The sequence below is a fragment of the Polypterus senegalus genome, chromosome 9, assembly GCF_016835505.1.
Source record: "Polypterus senegalus isolate Bchr_013 chromosome 9, ASM1683550v1, whole genome shotgun sequence".
Classification (NCBI taxonomy): Eukaryota; Metazoa; Chordata; class Cladistia; order Polypteriformes; family Polypteridae; genus Polypterus; species Polypterus senegalus.
Genome location: NC_053162.1, coordinates 8,336,398 through 8,358,724, shown reverse-complemented (window position 1 = coordinate 8,358,724; position 22,327 = coordinate 8,336,398). Strand labels below are relative to the sequence as shown.

General features: G+C 42.1%; 1 protein-coding gene across 5 annotated transcripts in view; it reads left to right on the top strand.

Moving 5' to 3' along the window:
• The first annotated feature begins 18,699 nt into the window (after positions 1 to 18,699).
• golga2 (golgin A2) overlaps positions 18,700 to 22,327 on the top strand; it is a 123,289-nt gene continuing 119,661 nt past the window's right edge. For 3 of the 5 annotated variants that reach the window (XM_039762678.1, XM_039762677.1, XM_039762674.1), the window contains exon 1: positions 18,700 to 18,880. In XM_039762678.1, coding sequence (XP_039618612.1) covers positions 18,833 to 18,880 — 48 coding nt within the window. In that variant the 5' untranslated portion in view covers positions 18,700 to 18,832. The remainder of the gene's footprint in view (positions 18,881 to 22,327) is intronic. The other 2 variants (XM_039762679.1, XM_039762675.1) reach the window with 1 other exon arrangement.

The window sequence follows — 22,327 nt, the reverse complement described above, 5'->3', positions numbered from 1 at the left end:
TAATAAGACAGACAAAAATATAATGTGCAAATTCTACTGTTTTTAATTAATATAATAAAAAATTAGTAAAAATAAATAACATCTTTACAAAATAAAGATGCACAAATAGCACAAAGTTCCAAATCTCAGTTTTTCACAACAGAGCTTTTGAAGCCGATACCTACAGTAGGTTAAATGGATGTCTGAACAGTGACGAGATCTCCTGTACACTGACAGTATGATACTGCAGATTCACTCGCCCTCCAAATAGCACAGCTGATAGAAAATAACATTAGAAGAAGGCAGCTTGTGCACGTCCAAGAAGTCTCACCTTACCTTGACTGTCTGTGTCTGTGCGTGTTTAGTTAAAACGTACTTGTTCTTCACTCAGTCAAGTGATGGTTACGCTTCAGCAGGAGTTGGCTCTCATTTTTCATGTATTCTTTTTTTCCCTGTCCGCTGTCTGTGAGGAGTTTGTGCCGCTATGCTGCCACAGTTTATGTGTGGTCATGTGACTGCATGGCTATGTCTCATTTGTGAAACGGAGTCTTGTGATTATTGTTGCTACATCTGATTGGTGAGAAACAGTCACTCAGTAGATCCACTGGCGGCTTCTCCCTGGCAAAAATATAGCGTATCTAATGGGGGAAAAAAATTAACGATTCGAATGTTGCCCAATGTAGCGGGGTAAGAGTAGCGTTTCTTCTTCACAAATGTACTCAAGTAAAAAGTATGGTGCAGTAAAACTACTCTTAGAAGTACTATTTTTTTTTAAAAAAAGTTACTCAAGTAAATGTGACAGAGTAAATTTAACTCGTTACTACCCACCTCTGATGATCTCAACTATTTGAGATTTGTCTATGATAGTCCAGTGGAGAAGCTAGTTGTTGAAATGAACTGCTATGCTGAGCAGGGCCAGAAAAGTCACCGGAAACCATTTGCTTGTCACAGTTTTTGGCAGCCTATTGCTGTAGATGACATGTTGTTCTGTTTCCTAATACTTCTGGAAATAGTAGGTAAACCACTCAAAATATGGTACTGGTCCACAAACTGGTTGTTGCAGGCACCCACTTTTGGCAAAGTTATGAGCGAGTGTCATTTTTCAGTCATTATAAAATACCTGCATTGCACTAATAATGATGACTAAGATTTGGTCAGTCTGTTTCTAAGCTGCTTAGTCCTCAACAGTGTCATGAGGGGTGGTGGAGCCTATCCCAGCTAGCACAGGGCTTAAGGCAGGAACAAATCCTGGACAGGGCACCAGTCCATTTCAGGGCGAATACACACACTCGCTATCCACACACTAGGGCCATTGTAGTAGTGGCAGTCTACCTAACCTGCATGTCTTTTTACTGTGGGAGGAAACCGGAACACCCAGAAGAAACCCATGCAGCGACAGCAGCGCTACCACTGTGCCATTGTGCTGCCCTTGAAGGCAATTCACCCAGTACCAAATCTGCACAAACTGGGCGATCAGCATAAATATACAGAAGGTGTATGTTACTGATCTTGACATAAGTATTGGCAAAAGTCTCATGGTTTACAGGGGAAGGCAGTCATGGGTACAGTACATCACATCCAAACGTTCACAATTTGGTATCCGGTTCTAAAGGCTTTGCAAAGCAAAGCAAAAACATCTGAAATATTACAACAAATTCTTTTGAGACCTCCTCGAAAAGTGCCTGTATGTGCTGGTGACTGTTTCAAAACATACTGCATCACATGAAGCATGTACTGTATAATAATCTGTACAACAGTGGACAACAGGCATACCTTTCCTACTGTGATTATGATGAAGTTTTGGTATTTACCTGTTTCTGTTACACATGATAACGTTTTTGTTGGAAAAAAAATTCAAAGATGTTTGCCTCATTTTTCTGGTTTCTGATTAAGCAATTGGATTGAAACAAAAACCTGCAGCCATTCCAGCCCTTCAAGGCCGACTGTAATGACCCCTGCTATAAACTACACTTAGCATGCCCGCTTTTTATATACGCAATATGGCCAAAGGTATCTGGACACCCCTCCAAATGCTTGATTTCAGGTGTTTCATTGTTAACAGGTGCTTAAACACAAAGCACATAGCCACGCAGTCTCCATTGATGAACACCTGCTCGTGCTGAAGAGTTCAGTGACTTTAAATGTGGCATTGCCATAAGATGCCACCTTCAGCAGCAATCCATCCATCCATCATCCAACCCGCTATATCCTAACTACAGGATCACGGGGGTCTGCTGGAGCCATTCCCAGCCAGCACAGGGCACAAGGCAGGAAAGAAACCCCAGGCAGGGAGCCAGCCCACCGCAGGGCACACACACACACCAAGCATACACTAGGGACAATTTAGAATCGCCAATGCACCTAACTCGCATGTCTTTAGACTGAGAGGAAACCCACGCAGTCACAGGGAGAACATGCAAACTCCGCGCACGGACGACCGGGGAAGCGAACACAGGTCTCTTAACTGCGAGGCAGCAGCGCTACCCACTGCACCACCGTGCCGCCCTTGGCAGCAATCTGTATGTGAAATTTCTGCACTGCTAGATCTGCTCCAGTCAAATGAAGGTGCTACAGTTGTGAAGTTTAAGCATAAGGAGTAGCAACAGCTGACCCATGAAGCTGTAGACCATGACAATTCACAGAGCTGGGCCTCCAAATGGTGAAGTGTAAAGCATGTGAAAATCACCCGTCCGGTGTGGCATCACCCACAACAGAGGTCCAAACTGCCTCTGGAAGTAACATCACCATGGGAACTTTGCGACAGGAGCTTCATGAAATGGGTCTCCATGACCAAGCCTAAGATTACTATGCAGAATGCCAAGGGTCAGCTGAAGCAGTGTGAAGTACACCGCCATTGGACTGTGGAGAGATGAATCATGTTTCATTAGCTGGCAGTCTGATGGACCAATCTGGGTTTGGCTGATGCCAGGGGGATGCATCCTTCTGGACTGTAATGAAGTAGAAATGACAGAGTAGTGACTCTGTGGCTAAGAATCGGTGCTGGTATTTGGACAGTTGCCAGTTCAAATTCTGTTACTGCCAGAGGGGGTCCTACTCCACTGGGCCCTTGAACAAGGCCCTTAACTTGAAAAATGCTCCGGGGGCACTGGGCAATGGCTAGTCATGTGTTCTGACCACCTAAAGGTAATGTAAAAAGTCAATGTCCCCTCAGGGATTAGTAAAGTATATCAAATAAAATCAAAAATACTTTGTAACTGTACAACACAGATTTTCAGAGACTCCAAATGTCCTCTAAGAAAGAATTTCCACCTTGGAACGGGCCGAGTAGCCACAGCTGTCTCAGTCCAAGAAGCGATTTCCACCTGTTGCATTGAAGCTTGAATATTCATGTTGGCTCATTTACTGAAATAACCAGCTGTTGCATGGCAGCCATCTGACGACTGCTTTTGCTGGTTTTCCAGATTGGGATCCCTGCATTGTACGTAGTTGTGGAATTTTATCCTTCCTTTTCAGGCAAATACAGTATGCAAGCTTTGGTTTTGACAATATGTCATTTATGTGGCAGAAATGTTAATTTGTCACCCACTGGGGTTTCTTTGCCTCATCTCCTCTTATCGTCTCACACAACGTCAATCACGATAAAGTGCTTTGAGAGGCTGATAATACGACACATTAAGTAGAATTTTGAAGACAGTCTGGACCACCTTCATTTTTGTATTTCATCACAAGCAGTTCGTTCACAGAGGATGGCGTATCTCTTGTATTTCATACCATCTTGGCACATGTGGATAGAAACAACTTTAGGAAATGTACGCTTGGCATAACATTCCAGTACATTCAAGAACTGTGTAGGCACTGTAGCCCTCCATGGGCTGAGATCAGTAGGTGGGTTCGGGAACTTTTATAAGGCAATTTCAGGGTTGCAGGGCCAGAGGTTATCCCAACTGGATTGAACAAAAGGCTGAAAACAGACCTGGACAGGACTCTAGTCCATCACAGGACCACTGCCTCTCTCACAGTGACAATTTACAAGTGTCAATTAATACAACCTAAATAAATTAACACCATTCTGTCTCATTGACTGGAGAAAAAGCTCATGGCTTTGAATCCTGATGCCCCCACAGTGTCTTGCATCGGGGACTACCTGACCAACAGATTGCAGTTTGTGAGGGTCAGAAATATATGGTGTGTAACACTGGAGCACCTCAGGGAATGGTCCTGTCCTCCTTCCTGTTGACCCCTCTACACAATGGACTTCCAGCACAATGCAATCTACAGAAATTTTCAGATGCCTCCTCCATCATAGGCTGTACTGATAATGGAGATGAGTCGGAGTACAAGAAGGTTGTGATGCAGGGACAAAAACTTGCAACTCAACATCAGGAAGACAAAAGAACTGGTGGTGGACTTCCAATGTGCCAAGGATCCTCTGAGACCAGTCACCAACCAGGGGGAGGATATGGGAGTGGTGCAGAGCTACAAATACCTGGGGGTTCACATAAACAACAAACTGGACTGGTCTGACAGCACAAGAAGAGCCAGAGTAGACTGGACTTATTAAGGAGACTTGGGTCTTATAGCCTATAGTAGTCAGTGTGCTGGTCTATGCTGCAGTCTCCTGAGGAAGCAACTTTGAGCTCGAAAGGATTACAATGCCTGTGCCATCGCAGGGCCAACCCTGGACATACTGAAAACTGTTGTGGAAAAAAGGGATGGTGGCAAAATTTGAGACATGAGTCATACTGCAGCCTGCAATATCTATGATGCCGGTCAGGTAATGCCCTTTGGGTCAGATAACCCTAATGTTAACCATAGTGTGATGCGAATGGTGTTACATAGCTTATAGGTTCTGTGGTCTGCAATTACACTCTGTTGAAATTAGATGCTATCATGAAAAATCCCATGCGTTCCCTCCAGGAGTCGCTCTCTATGAGCACTTTTAGCCACAAGCTCATTGCACTATGGTTTGCTAAGAAGCACCACTGCTAGCAGACAATTCAATACTTCCAGCCGATGTACTTGCTAAGTTTATTTTTATGTATTGATTGATTCATATATCGATTGGCTGCATTATTTGTCCTGTGAGCCTACGAGGAACTTGCATATCCTTGTTTTTTTATGTTTCTGCTGCTGTATGCATCTGAATTACCCTCTTGGGATTACTAAAGTTTATCTAATTGAATCTAAAACCCTTTTGTAATACCTTCTTGGATTGAGCATGTCTGGCCGTAGTAATTTTCATGAAATGGGACTTGCAGATTTCTTCAGTTATGATAAATGTTTTGGAATAACAGAAGTAAAAAGCAAATTTTATTACAGCAAGTGACCACTATGGACCCCAGCTGAATGTGGTACTGTTATGGTAAATTAGGGCTCGTTTATACTTCACGCGTTGAACGCATACACTCGCGCATCATGGCTGCCACATGCGTGAGTTGCAGCACCAGCAAAAAGTCGGGGGGCGCAGTGTGATCAAAGTTGGAATGTGACGTCGGAGTCTCTGTTTACTATCTACTGTGTCAGAAAGCCGCTATGCGGATCCTACGGGATTGATGTGCCTGGTTCGATGTTTGATGAATGGCTCGATGTGGTGAAGCAAAATGCCGACATACAGATGCATTTGTGATGCTTTTATATTCAGGCGTTGCATATTCCCCATCGTAATGACACAATATTTTTTAAAGGTCTCACGTACCGTCTTCTGTGCAGTCACAGCAACATAATGTATAGCGCTGTATTTAGATAGATAGATAGATACTTTATTAATCCCAAGGGGAAATTCCCATACTCCAGCAGCAGCATACTGATAGAAAATAATATTAAATTAAAGAGTGATAACAATGCAGGCATAACAGACAATAACTTTGTATAATGTTAACATTTACCCCTCCGGGTGGAACTGAAGAGTCACATAGTGTGGGGTCTCCTCAGTCTGTCAGTGGAGCAGGATGGTGACAGCAGTCTGTTGCTGAAGCTGCTCCTCTGTCTGGAGATGATCCTGTTCAGTGGATGCAGTGGATTCTCCTTGATTGTCAGGAGTCTGCTCAGCGCCCGTCGCTCTGCCACGGATGTCAAACTGTCCAGCTCCGTGCCTACAACAGAGCCTGCCTTCCTCACCAGATTGTCCAGGCGTGAGGCGTCCCTCTTCTTTATGCTGCCTCCCCAGCACACCACAACTGTCTGATAGAACATCTGCAGCATCTTATTACAGATGTTGAAGGACGCCAACCTTCCTAAGAAAGTATAGTCGGCTCTGTCCTCTCTTATACAGAGCATCAGTATTGGCAGTCCAGTCCAGTTTATCATCCAGCTGCACTCCCAGGTATTTATAGGTCTGCACCCTCTCCACAGTCACCTCGGATGATCACAGGGTCCATGAGGGGCCTGGGCCTCCTAAAATCCACATTTTATTTGAGCCACAGAGAAAAAAATTAAGGACATGATGAAAAGGGCTTTTTGTGATTAAAGTGGAAATTTCATCTTTAATCTCGAAATGTCCACTTTAACCTCATAGTTTACCTTATCATTAAAGCAGACCATTGTAAACGTCATCCCAGTTGTTAATCGCTACGAGCTTTCTGGGGCTTCCTCCTGACCTGACAGCAGCGGCAAACATCAATGGATCACCACACAGAACACATTACATTTATGATAATCCAACTCTCTGCACATTTAGAATCCTTCGATTTATACCTGATATCACTTTCATAATGAAATGCAGTAAAGTATGTATGTTACATTTTACAGATAAATCGTTAACTTCGCACATGGGGGTGACACAGTGGCGTAGTGGTAGCACTGCTGTCACGTCGTTGGTATTCCCTGCCTGCATACATGTTTGTTTTCCTGCTGGGTTTTCACAGTGGGCTCCGGTTTCCTTCCAAAGATACGCAGATTTGGTGACACTAAAATGACGCTTGTGATTGTGTGTGCTTGTATTCACCTTGCGATGACCTGCTTCCCCGTCCAGGGATTTTTTCTGCCTGGAATGGACACATTCCTGGATTGATGGATTTAATCATTAAACATCCTTTTCAGAGATATTGTGGTCAGGTGTCATCGGAATTTAATGGCTGTCCCAGGCAATTCACAACACAGCGAAACCGAACCTGTTCTCGTCGTGAAAATATCTCGCACTGCCACCTGGTGGATTCTTCCAGATTTACGTAAAGTACGCACGTGAGTATAAACAGTAAAACGCTTGCGTAACAGGAGCGTCCGCTGAAGCATGCACCGTGTTGCGTGAAGTATAAACCTGACAGTGTTAGTGACATTGTGAATCATTATAATCTGCAGATAATGGAGCTGTGAGGTTAGTTGAGCATGAGATCATTACTGAGTAAATGTTTACTTTGTATGCAATGGCTTACATGCCACTGGGTGCTTGATTCACATCTAGATAACCCTTTGTTTTCATATGCATTTTACACTTTTATGGTTTGGAAGATCATTTAACTTACCTGTTATGACTTAAAGCATCGAGAGGAGGGAGATGTTGATTCACTTGTTCTCTTCTGTTTGCACTCAAAAGACTGGGAAGACTTCATAAAGCAGAAACAGTTTGTTTATCCAGGGGTTTCTGAGTGCGCGCAGATGCAGGATTCCATGTGTAGCTTCTGTCAGCAATGTCTCTACTGCCCAATTAGTCTGGTGGTACTGGGCATCTGCTTGCCATCAGTAGTGGCTGAAAAACAGAAAAATATACAGTGATCCCTCAGTATTTCGTGCTTTGACTTTCGCGGCTTCACTCCATCGCGGATTTTAAATGTAAGCATATCTAAATATATATCACAGATTTTTTGCTGGTTTGCAGATTTCTGCGGACAATGGGTCTTTTAATTTATGGTACATGCTTCCTCAGTTGCTTTGCCTAGTTGATTTCATACAAAGGACGCTATTGCAAGATGGCTGAGAAGCTACCCAATCAGAGCACGTATTACATATTAAATAAAACTCCTCAATGATATAACGATATGCTTCCGTGCGGTGCTTTCGATACTTGAAAGCCCAAACAGCACGTATTGATTTTTGACTGTTTGCTTGTCTCTGCTCCTGACGGAGGGGCTGTTCGCACAATGGCTTAGAGGATACGGACGCTTCTCTAAAAAATGCTGAAAGACTACCTTCACATTGCTGCCTTCCTTGCAGCTGCTTTGTCCGGCGGTGCCTCGCATACTTAAAAGCCCAAACAGCCCTATTGATTTTTGATTGTTTGCTTTTCTCTCTCTCCCTCTCTCTGACATTCTCTGCTCCTGATGCGCGCACTCCTTTCAAGAGGAAGATATGTTTGCATTCTTTTAATTGTGAGACGGAACTGTCATCTCTCTCTTGTCATGGACCACAGTTTAAACATTTGACTAAAGGATGTTATTTCATGTATAGAGGGCTCTAATAATGTTAGAAAATGTATTTAGAAGGTCGTAAACAAGTGTTCTATGCTCTAACTGCGAAAATATTCGATTCATAAATAATGAATCCTACTTCGCGGAAATTCATTTATCGCGGCAGAGTCTGGAACGGATTAACCGCGATAAACGAGGGTTGACTGTACAACATTTTCACTTGTTATTACTGCTGTGCACGTAACATTGAAACAGTAAACTTATCCATGGTTGAGGTTGTACAAATGTATTCTCAACGTCACGTGTGCGCACCTTCCTGGCCCTACTGAGGTAAGCCGTTCCATCCTGGGATGAGAGGAGACACTGATGCTAGCAGTATCTTGTCTTTCTCCCATAGCATCGAAGTACTGTCCAAAGAGGATGTCTAGCTCCGCCCAAAAGGCTGTAAAAAGACCCCACCCCTTCTGGTAACAATGATATAACAAACTACGGCTATTAAGAAGAGACTATTAAGAGCCATATTGTGTTTGTTTTTTGTCACTGCACTGCTGTACTTTTGTTACAATTAAATGGGACGATGTGGATGTTGCCCTAACCTTTTGTCTGCTTGCGATAATCAGTTTTCTCAGCCATGATGCACTCTGTGTTAGAAGAGATCAGTTTGCAGCATTGCCAGTGCTTTTCATTGGGATATTTTGAAATTTCAAAACTTTGTACAGAGCAATCTGATATCTCAATGAAAATTCAACAGTCTCGACAAATTTGTTTGAAGAATAAGTGTGCCAAATTACAACAAAATTGCTTTACTGAGGGCTGAGTTGTTTCATGCTGACAGACAGGCATACAAACATGGCTACCACAGTAGGTGCTCCTCACGTTATATTTGAACACACATAAAAAACTGTTATGCCAGAGTCCTGTTTATAGACTACAGTTCAGAATTTAACACTTAATAATAATAATTATGATTACTTTATTTGTATAGCACTTTTCAAGCCGGGCAGCACAAAGTACTCCACGTGAAACGTGGAAAACACAAAATAGGCGTAAAATATAAAAGGTCAAAAAATAATGATAAAGTGAATAATAATAATATCTGGAACAAATAAAAAAACTCCAGCAAAGAAAATAAGTAGAAATAAAATTAGATTATAAAAGCAGATAAAAATTAGGAAGCATGTACATTAAGGATTGCAATGCGATACAAAAGTGGGTTTTTTTTATTTGTTTTTTTTTTCACTTGATATACTTGGTTATTCCCCTGTAGGAAATTGTCTTTTTGCATGATCTTTGGGGCTCAGAGCACAGTGTCAGCCATTGTACAGCATCCGTGGAGCAATTGGGCCTTGCTCTTAAATGAGACTTAAACATAAGAAAGATAAGAAATTTGACAAATGGGAGGAGACCATTCAGTCCATCATGTTTAACTAATAGCTAAGCCGTCCCAATAAATGTCAACAACAACAACAACAACATTTATTTCTATAGCACATTTTCATACAAACAGTAGCTCAAAGTGCTTTACATATTAAAGAATAGAAAAATGAAAGACACAATTATAAAACAAAATAAATCAACATTAACATCGAATAAGAGTAAGGTTCAATGGCCAGGGGGGACAGAAAAACAAAAAACTCCAGACGGCTGGAGAAAAAATAAAATCTGTAGGGATTCCAGACCATGAGACCGCCCAGTCCCCTCTGGGCATTCTACCTAACATAAATGAAACAGTCCTCTTTGGATTTAGGATTCTCACGGAAGGGCTTGATGATGATGATGGTCACGTAGACTTCTGCCTTTTAATCCGTCCATCATTGTTGGAGCATCATGAAGCTTTGAGTAGGTGGAGGTGGCGCAGGCCACCACCACAAAGAAACCGGAAAAAGAAACAGAAAAGAGAGTAGGGGTCAGTACGGATTTTAGAGCCACCATGAATAGTTATTTTGAGGAGATTGAACATATAGAGTATCAGGATTAAGTTAAATTACGATTAAAATGAAGTTATAAAAAGGCCATGTTAAAGTAATGTGTTTTCAGCAGTGTTTTAAAGTGCTCTACTGTATCAGCCTGGCGAATTCCTATTGGCAGGCTATTCCAGATTTTAGGTGCATAGCAGCAGAAGGCCGCCTCACCACTTCTTTTAAGTTTTGTTCTTGGAATTCTAAGGAGACACTCATTTGAGGATCTGAGGTTACGATTTGGAATATAAGGTGTCAGACATTCCGATATATAAGATGGGGCGAGATTATTTAAGGCTTTATAAACCATAAGCAGAATTTTAAAGTCAATCCTGAATGACACAGGTAACCAGTGTAGTGACATCAAAACTGGAGTAATGTGTTCGGATTTTCTTTTCCTAGTTAGGATTCTAGCAGCTGCATTCTGCACTAGTTGCAAACGATTTATATCTTTTTTGGGTAGTCCTGAGAGGAGTGCATTACAGTAATCTAGTCGACTGAAAACAAACGCGTGAACTAATTTCTCAGCATCTTTCAGTGATATAAGAGGTCTAACTTTACTTATGTTTCTTAAGTGAAAAATGCTGTCCTAATGATCTGATTAATATGTGATTTAAAATTCAGATTACAGTCAACAATCACCCCTAAGCTTTTTACCTCCGCCTTGACTTTTAATCCTAATGTATCCAGTTTATTTCTAATAGCCTCATTGTATCCATTATTGCTGATCACTAAAATTTCAGTTTTCTTTATTTAACTTGAGAAAATTACTATTCATCCATTCTGAGATACTAGTCAGACATTGTTGTAGTGAATCAATAGAATCAGGGTCATCAGGTGCTATTGATAAGTACAGCTGTGTGTCATCAGCATAGCTGTGGTAGCTCACGTTGTGCCCTGAGATAATCTGACCTAACGGAAGCATGTAGATTGAGAATAACAGCGGACCCAGGATAGAGCCTTGTGGAACACCATATTGGATATCATGTGTCTTCGAGTTGTAATTCCCACAACTAACAAAAAATTTTCTCCCTGCCAGGTAGGATTCAAACCAATTTAAGACCTGCCAGAGAGGCCCACCCATTGACTAAGGCGATTTCTAAGAATGTTGTGATCAATGGTGTCAAATGCAGCACTCAGATCTAAGAGGATGAGAACAGATAAATGGCCTCTGTCTGCATTTACCCGCAAGTCATTTACTACTTTAACGAGTGCAGTTTCTGTGCTGTGATTTGTTCTAAAACCCGACTGAAATTTATCAAGAATAGCATGTTTATTTAGGTGGTCATTTAACTGCATAATGACTGCCTTCTCCAGAACTTTACTTAAGAAAGGCAGGTTAGAGATGGGTCTAAAATTTTCAAGAGCTGAGGGGTCAAGATTATGTTTCTTAAGTAGGGGTTTAACTACAGCAGTCTTAAGACAGTCTGGGAAGACCCCAGTATCTAGTGACGAATTTACTATGTCAAGAACATTATCAATTAGCACGCCTGATACTTCTTTGAAAAACCTTGTTGGTATCGGGTCAAGGACGCAGGTGGAGGATTTTAATTGAGAGATTATTTTTATATATTATTATATGTCCCAATAAATTCATTGTAAATGAAGTAAATTAAATGTAAATTAATGTCTTAATAAAAATTGCTACTGGTTCGGCTGATCTAATGTGTCGCGGTAAGCTGTTCCAAATTCTGGGGGCCATTGCAGAAAAGGCTTTGTCACCTTTAGTATTTAATCTTGACTTTGGAACAGCAAGTAGGCCTTGGTCTGACAACCTTGAGGGTCTTACAAGTTTGATACAGTGTCAGCAATTCTGTACCATAATCAGGAGCAGAACCGTTCAACACCTTACACGTGATCAGTAAATTTGTGAAAATGAATTCTATTTTGAACTGGAAGTCAATGAAGTGGTGCTAACATTGAAGAAATATGAAGATGAAGTTTGTATCTTGTAAGATGTCTAGCTGGAGTGTTCTGCACCACTTGGAGCAGAGCAAGAGAAGAGCTGTTCAATGTAGCAAACACGGCATTGCAACATGACAAAATGTGATAAAAGCATGGATTATCATTTCATTGCCTTCAGATGATGTCGAAACCCTGACCTTGGCAATATTTCCTGATTGGTGAAAAAAAAACATGACTGTGCCACTTTGTTCACATGGGGTTCAGAATTCAAGTTAGAGCCAGAGAACACCCCTAAGTTCCTGCGCATAAAACACCCAAGGGATGTACCATCAAACCTAATCACAAAATTCCTCAACTTGGGACTTAGTGCCAGCCTCCATAAATGTACATTGTTTGTCCTAACTGGCAGACCTCCGCATGTGCAGATTGCCGACATCATATCCTCCACATTGACCCTGAACAAAGGCACTACACGGGTCGTGTGCTGAGCCCACTTCTCTGCTTCTCGATCATTAAAGCTGTTGATGATACCACCACCATAGGTCTAATCCCCAATAAGGATGGGACGCTTACAGAGAAGAAACGCACATTTTGACCTCCAGGACAACAATCTCTTCATTAATATCAACCAGCCAATTTCAGGAAAGAGAAAGCAGACTACACTCTATGGTGGACGGCCGGCGTTTCAGTCTGGCCAGGACGTCCCTGAACAGAAAGGAGGAGGAAGAACAGGCTTTTTAGGACACTGCCTCCCCCGGGACGCTAGATGACCGCTCCCCTGGACGGAAATGGTTCCCCGGATTCCCTCAGGGCATCATGGGACATGGAGTCCGTTTCCTCAGCCCTGTTGGGTGCCGCCAGGGGGAGCTCACAAGGAACCTGGGCTCACTGTGGCACAATGAAAACGTTGGTTGTTATAGCCCAAGACAGATTGTTACAGGCAAGTAGCAAAAGAAACACAGGAGCCCCATCATGCGTGGAAGCAGGGCCCACCCTTTATAGTGCCAGGTCTAGAAGGAGTGAAAGAGAAGAAACTGAGTGTGAGCGCCCCCCTGGAGTGCTATGGCTTTACCTACTTTGATCCTTGAAGGTGATCCCAATGTGTACATGTGTGACAATGTGATCTTGCATTTACACTCATCGGCCACTTTATCGGGTACACCTTATAAGTACTGGGTTGGATCCCCTTTTGCCTTCATAACTGCCGTAATTCTTCATGGCACTAATTCAACAAGGTGCTGGAAACATTCCACAGGGATCTTGGTCCATATTGGCATGATGGCATCACGCTTTTGCTGCAGATTTCTTGGCTGCCCTTCCATGATGTGAATCTCCCTATCCACCACATCCCAAATGTGCTCTATTGAATTGAAAACTGGTGACTGTGGAGGCCATTTGAGCACAGTGAACTCCTTGGCCTGTTCGAGAAACCAGTTGGAGATGATTTGACCTTTGTAACATAATTTGTTATCCTTCCCGAAGCACGAAATCACAAGTTGGACACACTGCGGTCATAAAAGGATAGACATGGTTAGCAGCAATACTCAGGTAGACTGTGGCATTTAAATAATGTTCAATTGGTAACAAAAGGGCCCCAAAGTGAACCAAGAAAATATCCCCCACACCATTACACCACCACCACCACCACCAGCTGAACTGTTGATACAAGGCAGGATGGATCCATACTTTCATGTTGTTGACACCAAATTCTGACCCTACCATCCAAATGTCACAGCAGAAATCGAGACTCATCAGACCAGGCAATGTTCTTCCAATCTTCTATTGTCCAATTTTGGTGAGCCCGTGCTAATTATAGTCTCTGTTGCCTATTAGCTGATAGGAGTGGCACCTGGTGTGGTCTCCTGCTGCTGAAGCCCATCTGGTTCAAGGTTTGACATGTTGTGCATTCTGCACACCTCCGTTGCAACGAGTGCTTATTTGAGTTCCTGTTGCCTTTCTATCAGGTCAAACTAGTCTGGCCATTCTCCTCTGACCTCTGGCATCAATAAGACATTTTTGCCCAGAGAATTGCTGCCCACTAGATATTTTCCATTTTTCAGACCATTCTCTGTAAAACCCTAGAGATAATTGTATGTGAAAATCCCAGTAGATTAGCAGTTTCTGAAATACTCAGAGCAGCCCATTTGGCATCAACAACCATGCCACGTTCAAAGTCACGTCAATCACCTTTCTTCCCCATTCTGATGCTGGGTTTGAACCTCAGCAGGTCGTCTTGATGATGCCTACATGTTGAAATGCATTGAGTTAATGCCATGTGATTGGCTGATTAGATATTTGTGTTAACAAGCAGTTGAACAGGTGTACCTAATAAAGTGGTGACTGCAGTGATATTTCAGTTATGATATTAATTGTAGTTTTAGTTTTTATTTTGTTTTGTAAAATGTATTTTTATTTCATTCTAGTGTTCATTGGAGTCAACAATTTTTATTTTTATTTAGTTATGTGTTTCAAATTTTTGTTTTTATTTTATTTAGTTCTGTCTTTTTTACAATATTAGTACAATTTCAGGTTTTTTTTTTTCTGTTGCAAGTCCACAAATACTGGCCTACACATATTTTAATGTAAGTTATGTTTCAGTCAACAAAATACACTCACAGTTCATAATATCGTTAAACACAGATGGACTATCAATGATCAAATGAATTAAGTGGCCTAATGAGTGTAGTCGGCAGGATCAAATACGAGGTGTGGCAGAAAAGTAATGAGACTGGCAACACTGCAAGCGATCTGGCAACGCAGCGCTGTTGTCCTTGATAGAGCACGTGTATCAGTGCCCTCCCATAGCTCAGTGCGAGTTTCAACTCCTTCCGTTAACTACGTGATTTTTGTGACTGCTATTAGCGAAGTTGTGTTTTTGGTTGTGCGTCACGCAAAATGGAACAGCGGAATTTTGAGCAACTTTGTGCCATTAAACGGCAAGTGTGACGTTTGAAAAGTTAAAACAGGCCTATGGGGAACATTCTTTATCACGAGCTCAAGTTTTTCGCTGGCACAAATCATTTTTGGAAGGCAGAAAACACGTTGAAGATGAACACCATTGAGGGAGGACTTCAACTTCGAAAACCAATGAAAACATCGAACGTGTGAACATTCTTGTGAGATCAGACCGTCGTTTAACATTAAGAATGTTGAGTGAACAATTAAATTTGAACAGATTTACGGTTCATCAAATTTTGACTGAACATTTGCACATGCGAAAGGTCTGTGCGAAAATGGTGCCGAAAAACCTCACAATTGAGCAGAAGGACAATCGAAAAAACAAGTGTCTTGATCTTCTTGACAGAATCGCTAGTGAGCAAGATTTCTTTAGTCGTGTGATGACAGGTGCACTTTGAGCTACATTTTTTTTGTATGAATATGTGCTATATAAATAAATGTTGATTGATTGATTGATGTGATGAATCATGGATTTTTGAATACGATCCTGAGACCAAGAGGCAAAGTCAGGAGTGGCGCACTGGAAAACTCTCCTCGACTAAAGAAAGCTCAAATGAGCAAATCGAAGATCAAATCAATGCTGTTTTGTTTTTTTGACAAAAGAGGAATCGTCCACAAAGAATTTGTTCCTCCAGGACAAACTGTCAACCAAGGTTTTTATAAAGATGTCCTTGAAAAGGGTCATTCGCGTGAGACCAGACATTGCAGACAAATGGATGCTCCATCATGACAACGCCCCATATCACACTGCCCTCTCCATAACAGAATTTTTGACCTCAGAAGCCATTCCTGTGGTTCCCCAGCCCCCTTATTCACCTGACCTCAGTCCGTGTGACTTTTTCCTTTTTCCTAAACTGAAAAATGTCCTCAAAGGACGTCATTTCGGGACTTTAGAAAACATCCAGAAGAGTGTAACGGACATGCTGAAGACCATACCGGTTGAAGACTTCCAGCGCTGCTACCAACAGTGGGAACAACGTCTCCATCGGTGTGTAGTTGCCCAAGGGAACTACTTTGAAGGGGATAACAATGATGTTTGAAAAAAATAAAAACTTTGGTAAATACAAAATCAGTCTCGTTACTTTTCTGCCACACCTCGTATGTCAACCCAAGAGACCAGTCTGTGTGAGCACGTTGCTGTTAAGCTTTAAACGAACACACGTTTGTTCATGTTGCAGTGACGTCCATTGCACAGATAGCCACACAGTGAAAATATTCTCTTGGTGAGCACCTGTGATGAAGGTGCACAGTAGGGGTCCTCAGCCACTGGTGCCACAGACTGTATGTTGACGATTTCTGCTGCCAGTACTGAAGCAGTGACGTGCAGTGAGATTCATGACTGGTGACTCCTTCAGAGTCAGAGTTACAAATACTGTATATGAACCCAAAAGAGTCGCTTATTCACTATTCAATTGGCAGCCTGCACATTGACTACTGGTTATGTTTCATATCTCATCAGCATTCTTTACACACAAATAACAGGTAAGGTTCATACTTGGCTAAGAAAAGACATTACATTTATAGCAGCAAGAGAGAGCGTATTTGCTCCTCACCCTCCATGTGTTCTAATTTGCCGTTGCAATTACACAATTCACACTCATTCAATACAAATGAAAGTATAGAGTGGTGTACAAAAAAAATGGATTTCAAATTTGACATTAATTGAAATTTGTATTTGTTTTTAAAAGCTATTAATTCTGATGCTTTAATCAATTTTAATACAGACTGTTCAACAAAAGGATACCAAGAAAAACAAAACAATATTTTTTTTAAGGTCAAAATGTACTTTTTAAATATTTGATTGTTTTTTTTTCTTTGTCTGATCCCATTTTTTTTTTATAAAATCGAAAACCAACAATGGTCTTACCTTTATTTGTATATGAAGACCTTGTGCCTATTCTTCGTCACTTTCTTGTAAAAGTCATCCTTATTTTCCTTTAGTTTTAAAAGTCTTAATCTTCCATTTTGGCAGTCAGTCGGAACAAAAAATAAAAATAAACGGCCCGCTGCGGTGCACTTCACTTTCTGATGGCGCTAACTTATTGGTGCCTCTGCATAGAAGAACAGCAGCAACGAGCATCCATTGGGCTCACATGTGCCCCCTTCAGGGCGGCACGGAACTGTCTGCCTCACCTTCTGCCTTCTCGCTGCGGTTTTATGTCCGATCAGCAAGACTAAATATGTCACACACATTCATTAAAGCAGTGTTTTTCAACCTTTTTGCTGGAGTGGAACCCTGCGCGAATGGTTACCTTGCTCACAGAACCCTGTGCAATTATCCACCAGTATGTCCTATATCATTAGGACTTTTTTGCCGGAACCCTTGGGTTCCCAGGAACCCCAGTTGAAAAACACTGCATTAAAGATATTAGCCAGATTGTGGAAAGTCCAGGTGTATAATAAATGTGTCTGCAAACCGTATAGTGGTGACATACAGAGAGACAGCGACAGGCCCGCGCCAATCAACCCAGTGTGTGAGGGAGAGTGCGGTCTGAGGTGAGGTGAGGCTCATCGCTGCAGCACCTCGCGTTTCTCTCCTCTATTTGATCAGGAAATGTGCAAATTCAGCAATTTTGATTATAAAAATGATAAAAATTGCTGGAATCATACAGGTTAGGTGGATTGGCGATTCTAAATTGGCCCTAGTGTGTGATTGGTGTGTGGGTGTGTTTGTGTGTGTCCTGCGGTGGGTTGGCACCCTGCCCTGGATTGGTTCCTGCCTTGTGCCCTGTGTTGGCTGGGATTGGCTCCAGCAGACCCCCATGACCCTGTATTCGGATTCAGCGGGTTAGACAATGGATGGATGGATGGAATCATACATAAAACTAATTTATAGCATAGACCAGTGGACACATGTACTTTATGTTATCATTATTAGTTTTTTTTTAACTGTTCATGAACTGCCTCCCCTAACCGCACGTCCCTGCCTGTATGTCCTCTCTCAGCACATCCATAAACTTTCTCTCAGGCCTTCCTTCCTCTTCCCAGGCAGCTCTATCCTTAGTACCCTTCTCTCAGTATACCCCTCATCTAGGGTTACCACTTTTAATACAAAAAAATAAGGGACGCATACTGCAGCGGGGGTCACATCCCTTGGGGGCCAAGCACAATTTCATTCTCAAATACGGGACGATTCCGTATTTTTAAAGGACGGGTGGCAACCCTACCCTCATCTCTCAGCTGCACATGTCCAAACCAGCACAATCTCGCCTCTCAGTCCCTCAACTGTCCAACCTGAGCTGACCCTCTAATGTCGTCATTTCTAATCCTGTCCATTTCTGTCACCAGGCTTGGCAGTTAAATAATTCAGCCATCAACTTACAAACTGGGCAGTATCTTCCATGCCACTCTTTCAGGGAATGAGAAATAGGGAGACCACAGACTTGGGGCAAAGTTCTTATTAAAAATAAATAAATAAATAAATGTCACAGGCCACAAAAAAGAGGTCGAGTCAATAACTCAGTAATAACAGTCACTGATATACATGCATGTGTAATTTCTAAATAAATCAATCAACGCGTACAAAAGGCAGTGTGCTCAACTTCCGTCAGGATGGCGGTTTCCGTAAAGGCGCACACTAGCGCCACTCGGAGGCCGTCGTGAGAAGGAGCAGCCGGTTGGCGGGGGCAGGGCAGCCACCTTGCCGATCCTTCTTTAGTGACGTGTTCCTGAATCCTGCCTCGCATCCCGGACCGGACAGGACAGGGCACAGCAGAGCCGCGCCGCAGGATGGCTGACGAGACAAGGCAAAGCAAGCTGGCTTCGGCAAAGAAAAAGGTACGAAGGCCGAGCGTGAAGTGTTCTTCAGGCGGGCTTCCCGCTCGCGTCGTGTTGTTGCGCTTCTCCCCGACGCTGACACGTAGCATGCGCACTCCCGCATTCTTCCACGTCTACCGGCTTGTGTCAGGGCAGCGGAGCCGAGGCTGCAGACTCTCGCGGCGGCCCATCGGGTTCAGGAAAACGCCGCGGTGTGAGGTGGCCTCGAGGAGATCTCTTTACACCTAGAGAAAGAAAACAAAACAGTGGGTTGTCACTCCGTTGAAACGTAAATAAATTGGTCGCTGTGTTTCGGTCGTTTTAATTTCCTTGCAGAATGCGATTGAAAACGGTGACATTTGGCACAACTGCCGGATTCCATACGTGTGCTCGATTTAAACGCTCAACCCCAGAGAAGTCCTTTCAGTTTAACCGATGACAGTTTGAGTTTACTCTGGAATTAAAATGATGGCGTAGCCCCGTGTCCTTTTCGTTTTAGCACTTTTTTTAGGGTTGTTACATATTTTTTTCTAATTATTAAATGTCTGATTTGAACGGGGGGGATGGTTTAGCTTGTTCAAGTTTGTTTGCCGGGATGTGCTGGAGTTACCAAGCAGGACGAAAGTGGAAAATCTCCTTAAAGTCGTGTCGTTCCGTCGCCTTTTACACCTGCCAGTGGTAATTTAAGTGACCGAGGACCCCTAAGATGTGCCCCCTAGCGACCGTCGCTTATCTTCGGGTTGTCGGGTTTGTTGTTGAAGTTTATTTAGTGCGAGTTTTGATGCGATCGGAGTGTCATTATATTCTTAAAATAAACAGCGATTGGTATTTATTTGTCCCGAACTTAATTGACTTTTTTTTTTTTTACAGAAACTTAAATATATAATGACAAACAACAAGCCCTCAATGCAAAAAAAAAAAAACAAAATACCCCAGCATGTCAAAAAACAGAGTATTTCTGACTTGGCAGTTACAGTCAGTTATTATGCAGGCAGATGATGCAGGAAGCAGAGTTGCCAAAGGTGGATGAGTTTAAATGCTTGGGGTCAACTGGTGCAGAGTAATGGGGATTGTGGAAGAGAAGAGAAGTGAAGGATGGAGGCAGGGCTGTCTTAACGCATGGGCACGCTGGGCAGGAGCCCCATGCTAATCTATGTATGTTGTGACTTGCTGAGTGCTTTACACTGGGGCCTATAATGCTGTTAGGACGGCCCTGGGTGGAGGAGAGTGTCAGGGGTGACTTGTGACAGATAAGTAAGTAAGTGAACTTTATTGTCATTCATACCATACAACAGTACAACAACGGATGCATAGCTGAACGAAATTGCGTTTCTCCAGACTCAAAAACAAGTGCACGCAAGACAACATACAGACATTACAAACATTTCACTTCTCACACAGAAAGTAGGTAAGACCGTGTAAGGCAGCACAGTACAAAAAATAAATACAAACAATATATTTAAATGTGAGCCAGCCAGTGGGTGAAACATAATATGAAAGAAAAATATTGCATATCGTTTCACAGTGATTGTGTTATTGCACTACAGTCATCCCTCGCCTATCGCGGGGGTTACGTTCCAGAAAGGTGAAAACTTGCAAAGTAAAAAACCATTATGTTTATATGCTTATTTTTATATATTTTAAGCCCTTATAAACTCTCCCACACTCTTATATACATTTCGCGCTCAGTTATACAGCGTAAATCCTTTGTATTCTCTTATATTAGGCAAGATTCGTTGAAATTATGTATGTAAACACAGCGTTTCCCTTCCTTCATCTTATCCAAAACTTTTACCGTTTTGGCAATCGTTAGCATCTTCCATTGGCACTTGGGCACGGCCCCTGAAGCAGTATCAGGAGCAGGTCGTTTTGGAGCCATAACGGAGGGCTTGACTATCAATCAATCAATCAACATTTATTTCTATAGCACATATTCATACAAAAAAATGTAGCTCAAAGTGCTTTACAAAATGAATAGAAAAATAGAAGACACAATAAAAAATAAACATAAGTCAACATTAATTAACATAGAATAAGAGTAAGGTCCGATGGCCAGGGTGGACAGAAAAAAAAAAAACTCCAGACGGCTGGATAAAAAAAATAAAATCTGCAAGGATTCCAGACCAAGAGACCACCCAGTCCCCTCTGGGCATTCTACCTAACATAAATCAAACAGTCCTCTTTGGATTTAGGGTTTTCATGAAAGGACCTGATGATGATGGTCACGTAGACTTCTGGCTTTCAGTCCATCAATGTTGGTGCATCAGGATGCTTTGAGTAGGTGGTGGTGGCGCAGGCCGCCACCACAAAGAAACCGGAAAAAAAAACAGAAGAGAGAGTAGGGGTCAGTATGGATTTTAGAGCCACTATGAATAGTTATTATGATGAATTGAACATACAGAGTATCAGGATTAAGTTAAAGTGAAGTTATAAAAAGGCCATGTTACAGTAATGTGTTTTCAGCAGTGTTTTAAACTGCTCTACTGTATCAGCCTGGTGAATTCCTATTGGCAGGCTATTCCAGATTTTAGGTGCATAACGCAGAAGGCGCCTCACCACTTCTTTTAAGTTTAGCTTTTGGAATTATAATTATGTTATATACTATATATATATATATATATATATATATATATATATATATATATATATATATATATATATATATATATATATATATATATATATATATATATATATATATATATATAATACTACACAAAAGAGCACAAAAGAGACGAGACTTGCTGGTTAACGCAGCCGAATCTAATTCGGCACTCCGTCGCTGAGCCAATCAGCACTCAGGAACTTAACTGCGTGCTCTGATTGGGTAGCTTCTCAGCCATCCGCAAATAGCATCTCTTGTATGAAATCAACTGGGCAAACCAACTGAGGAAGCATGTACAGGAAGTAAAAAGACACATTGTCCAAGCAGAAACCCGCGAAAAATTTGCATTATATACTCAGCAAAAAAAGAAACGTCCTCTGACATTCAACTGTTTTTACTTTCAGTAAACTTAATGTATAAATATTTGTATGAACACTAAAATAGTCAACACCATAAGACATAAACTAAAAATGTTTCACAATGTGTCCCTGAATGAAGGGAGGCTCAAAATCAAAAGTACCAGTCAGTATGTGGTGTGGCCACCAGCTGCTTGAAGTACTGCAGTGCATCTCCTCCTCATGGACTGGACCAGATTTGTCAGTTCTTGCTGTGAGATGTTACCCCACTCTTCCACCAAGGCACCTGCAAGTTTCTGGACATTTCTGGGGAATGGCCCTAGCCATCGATCCAAATCGATCCCGCTCCAGGGTACAGGCCTCGGTGTAACGCTCATTCCTTCAACGATAAACACGAATCCGTCCATCACCCCTGGTGAGACAAAACCGTGACTCATCAGTTAAGAGTACTTTTTGCCACTCCTGTCTGGTCCAGTGAAGGTGGGTTTGTGCCCATAGGCGGCGTTG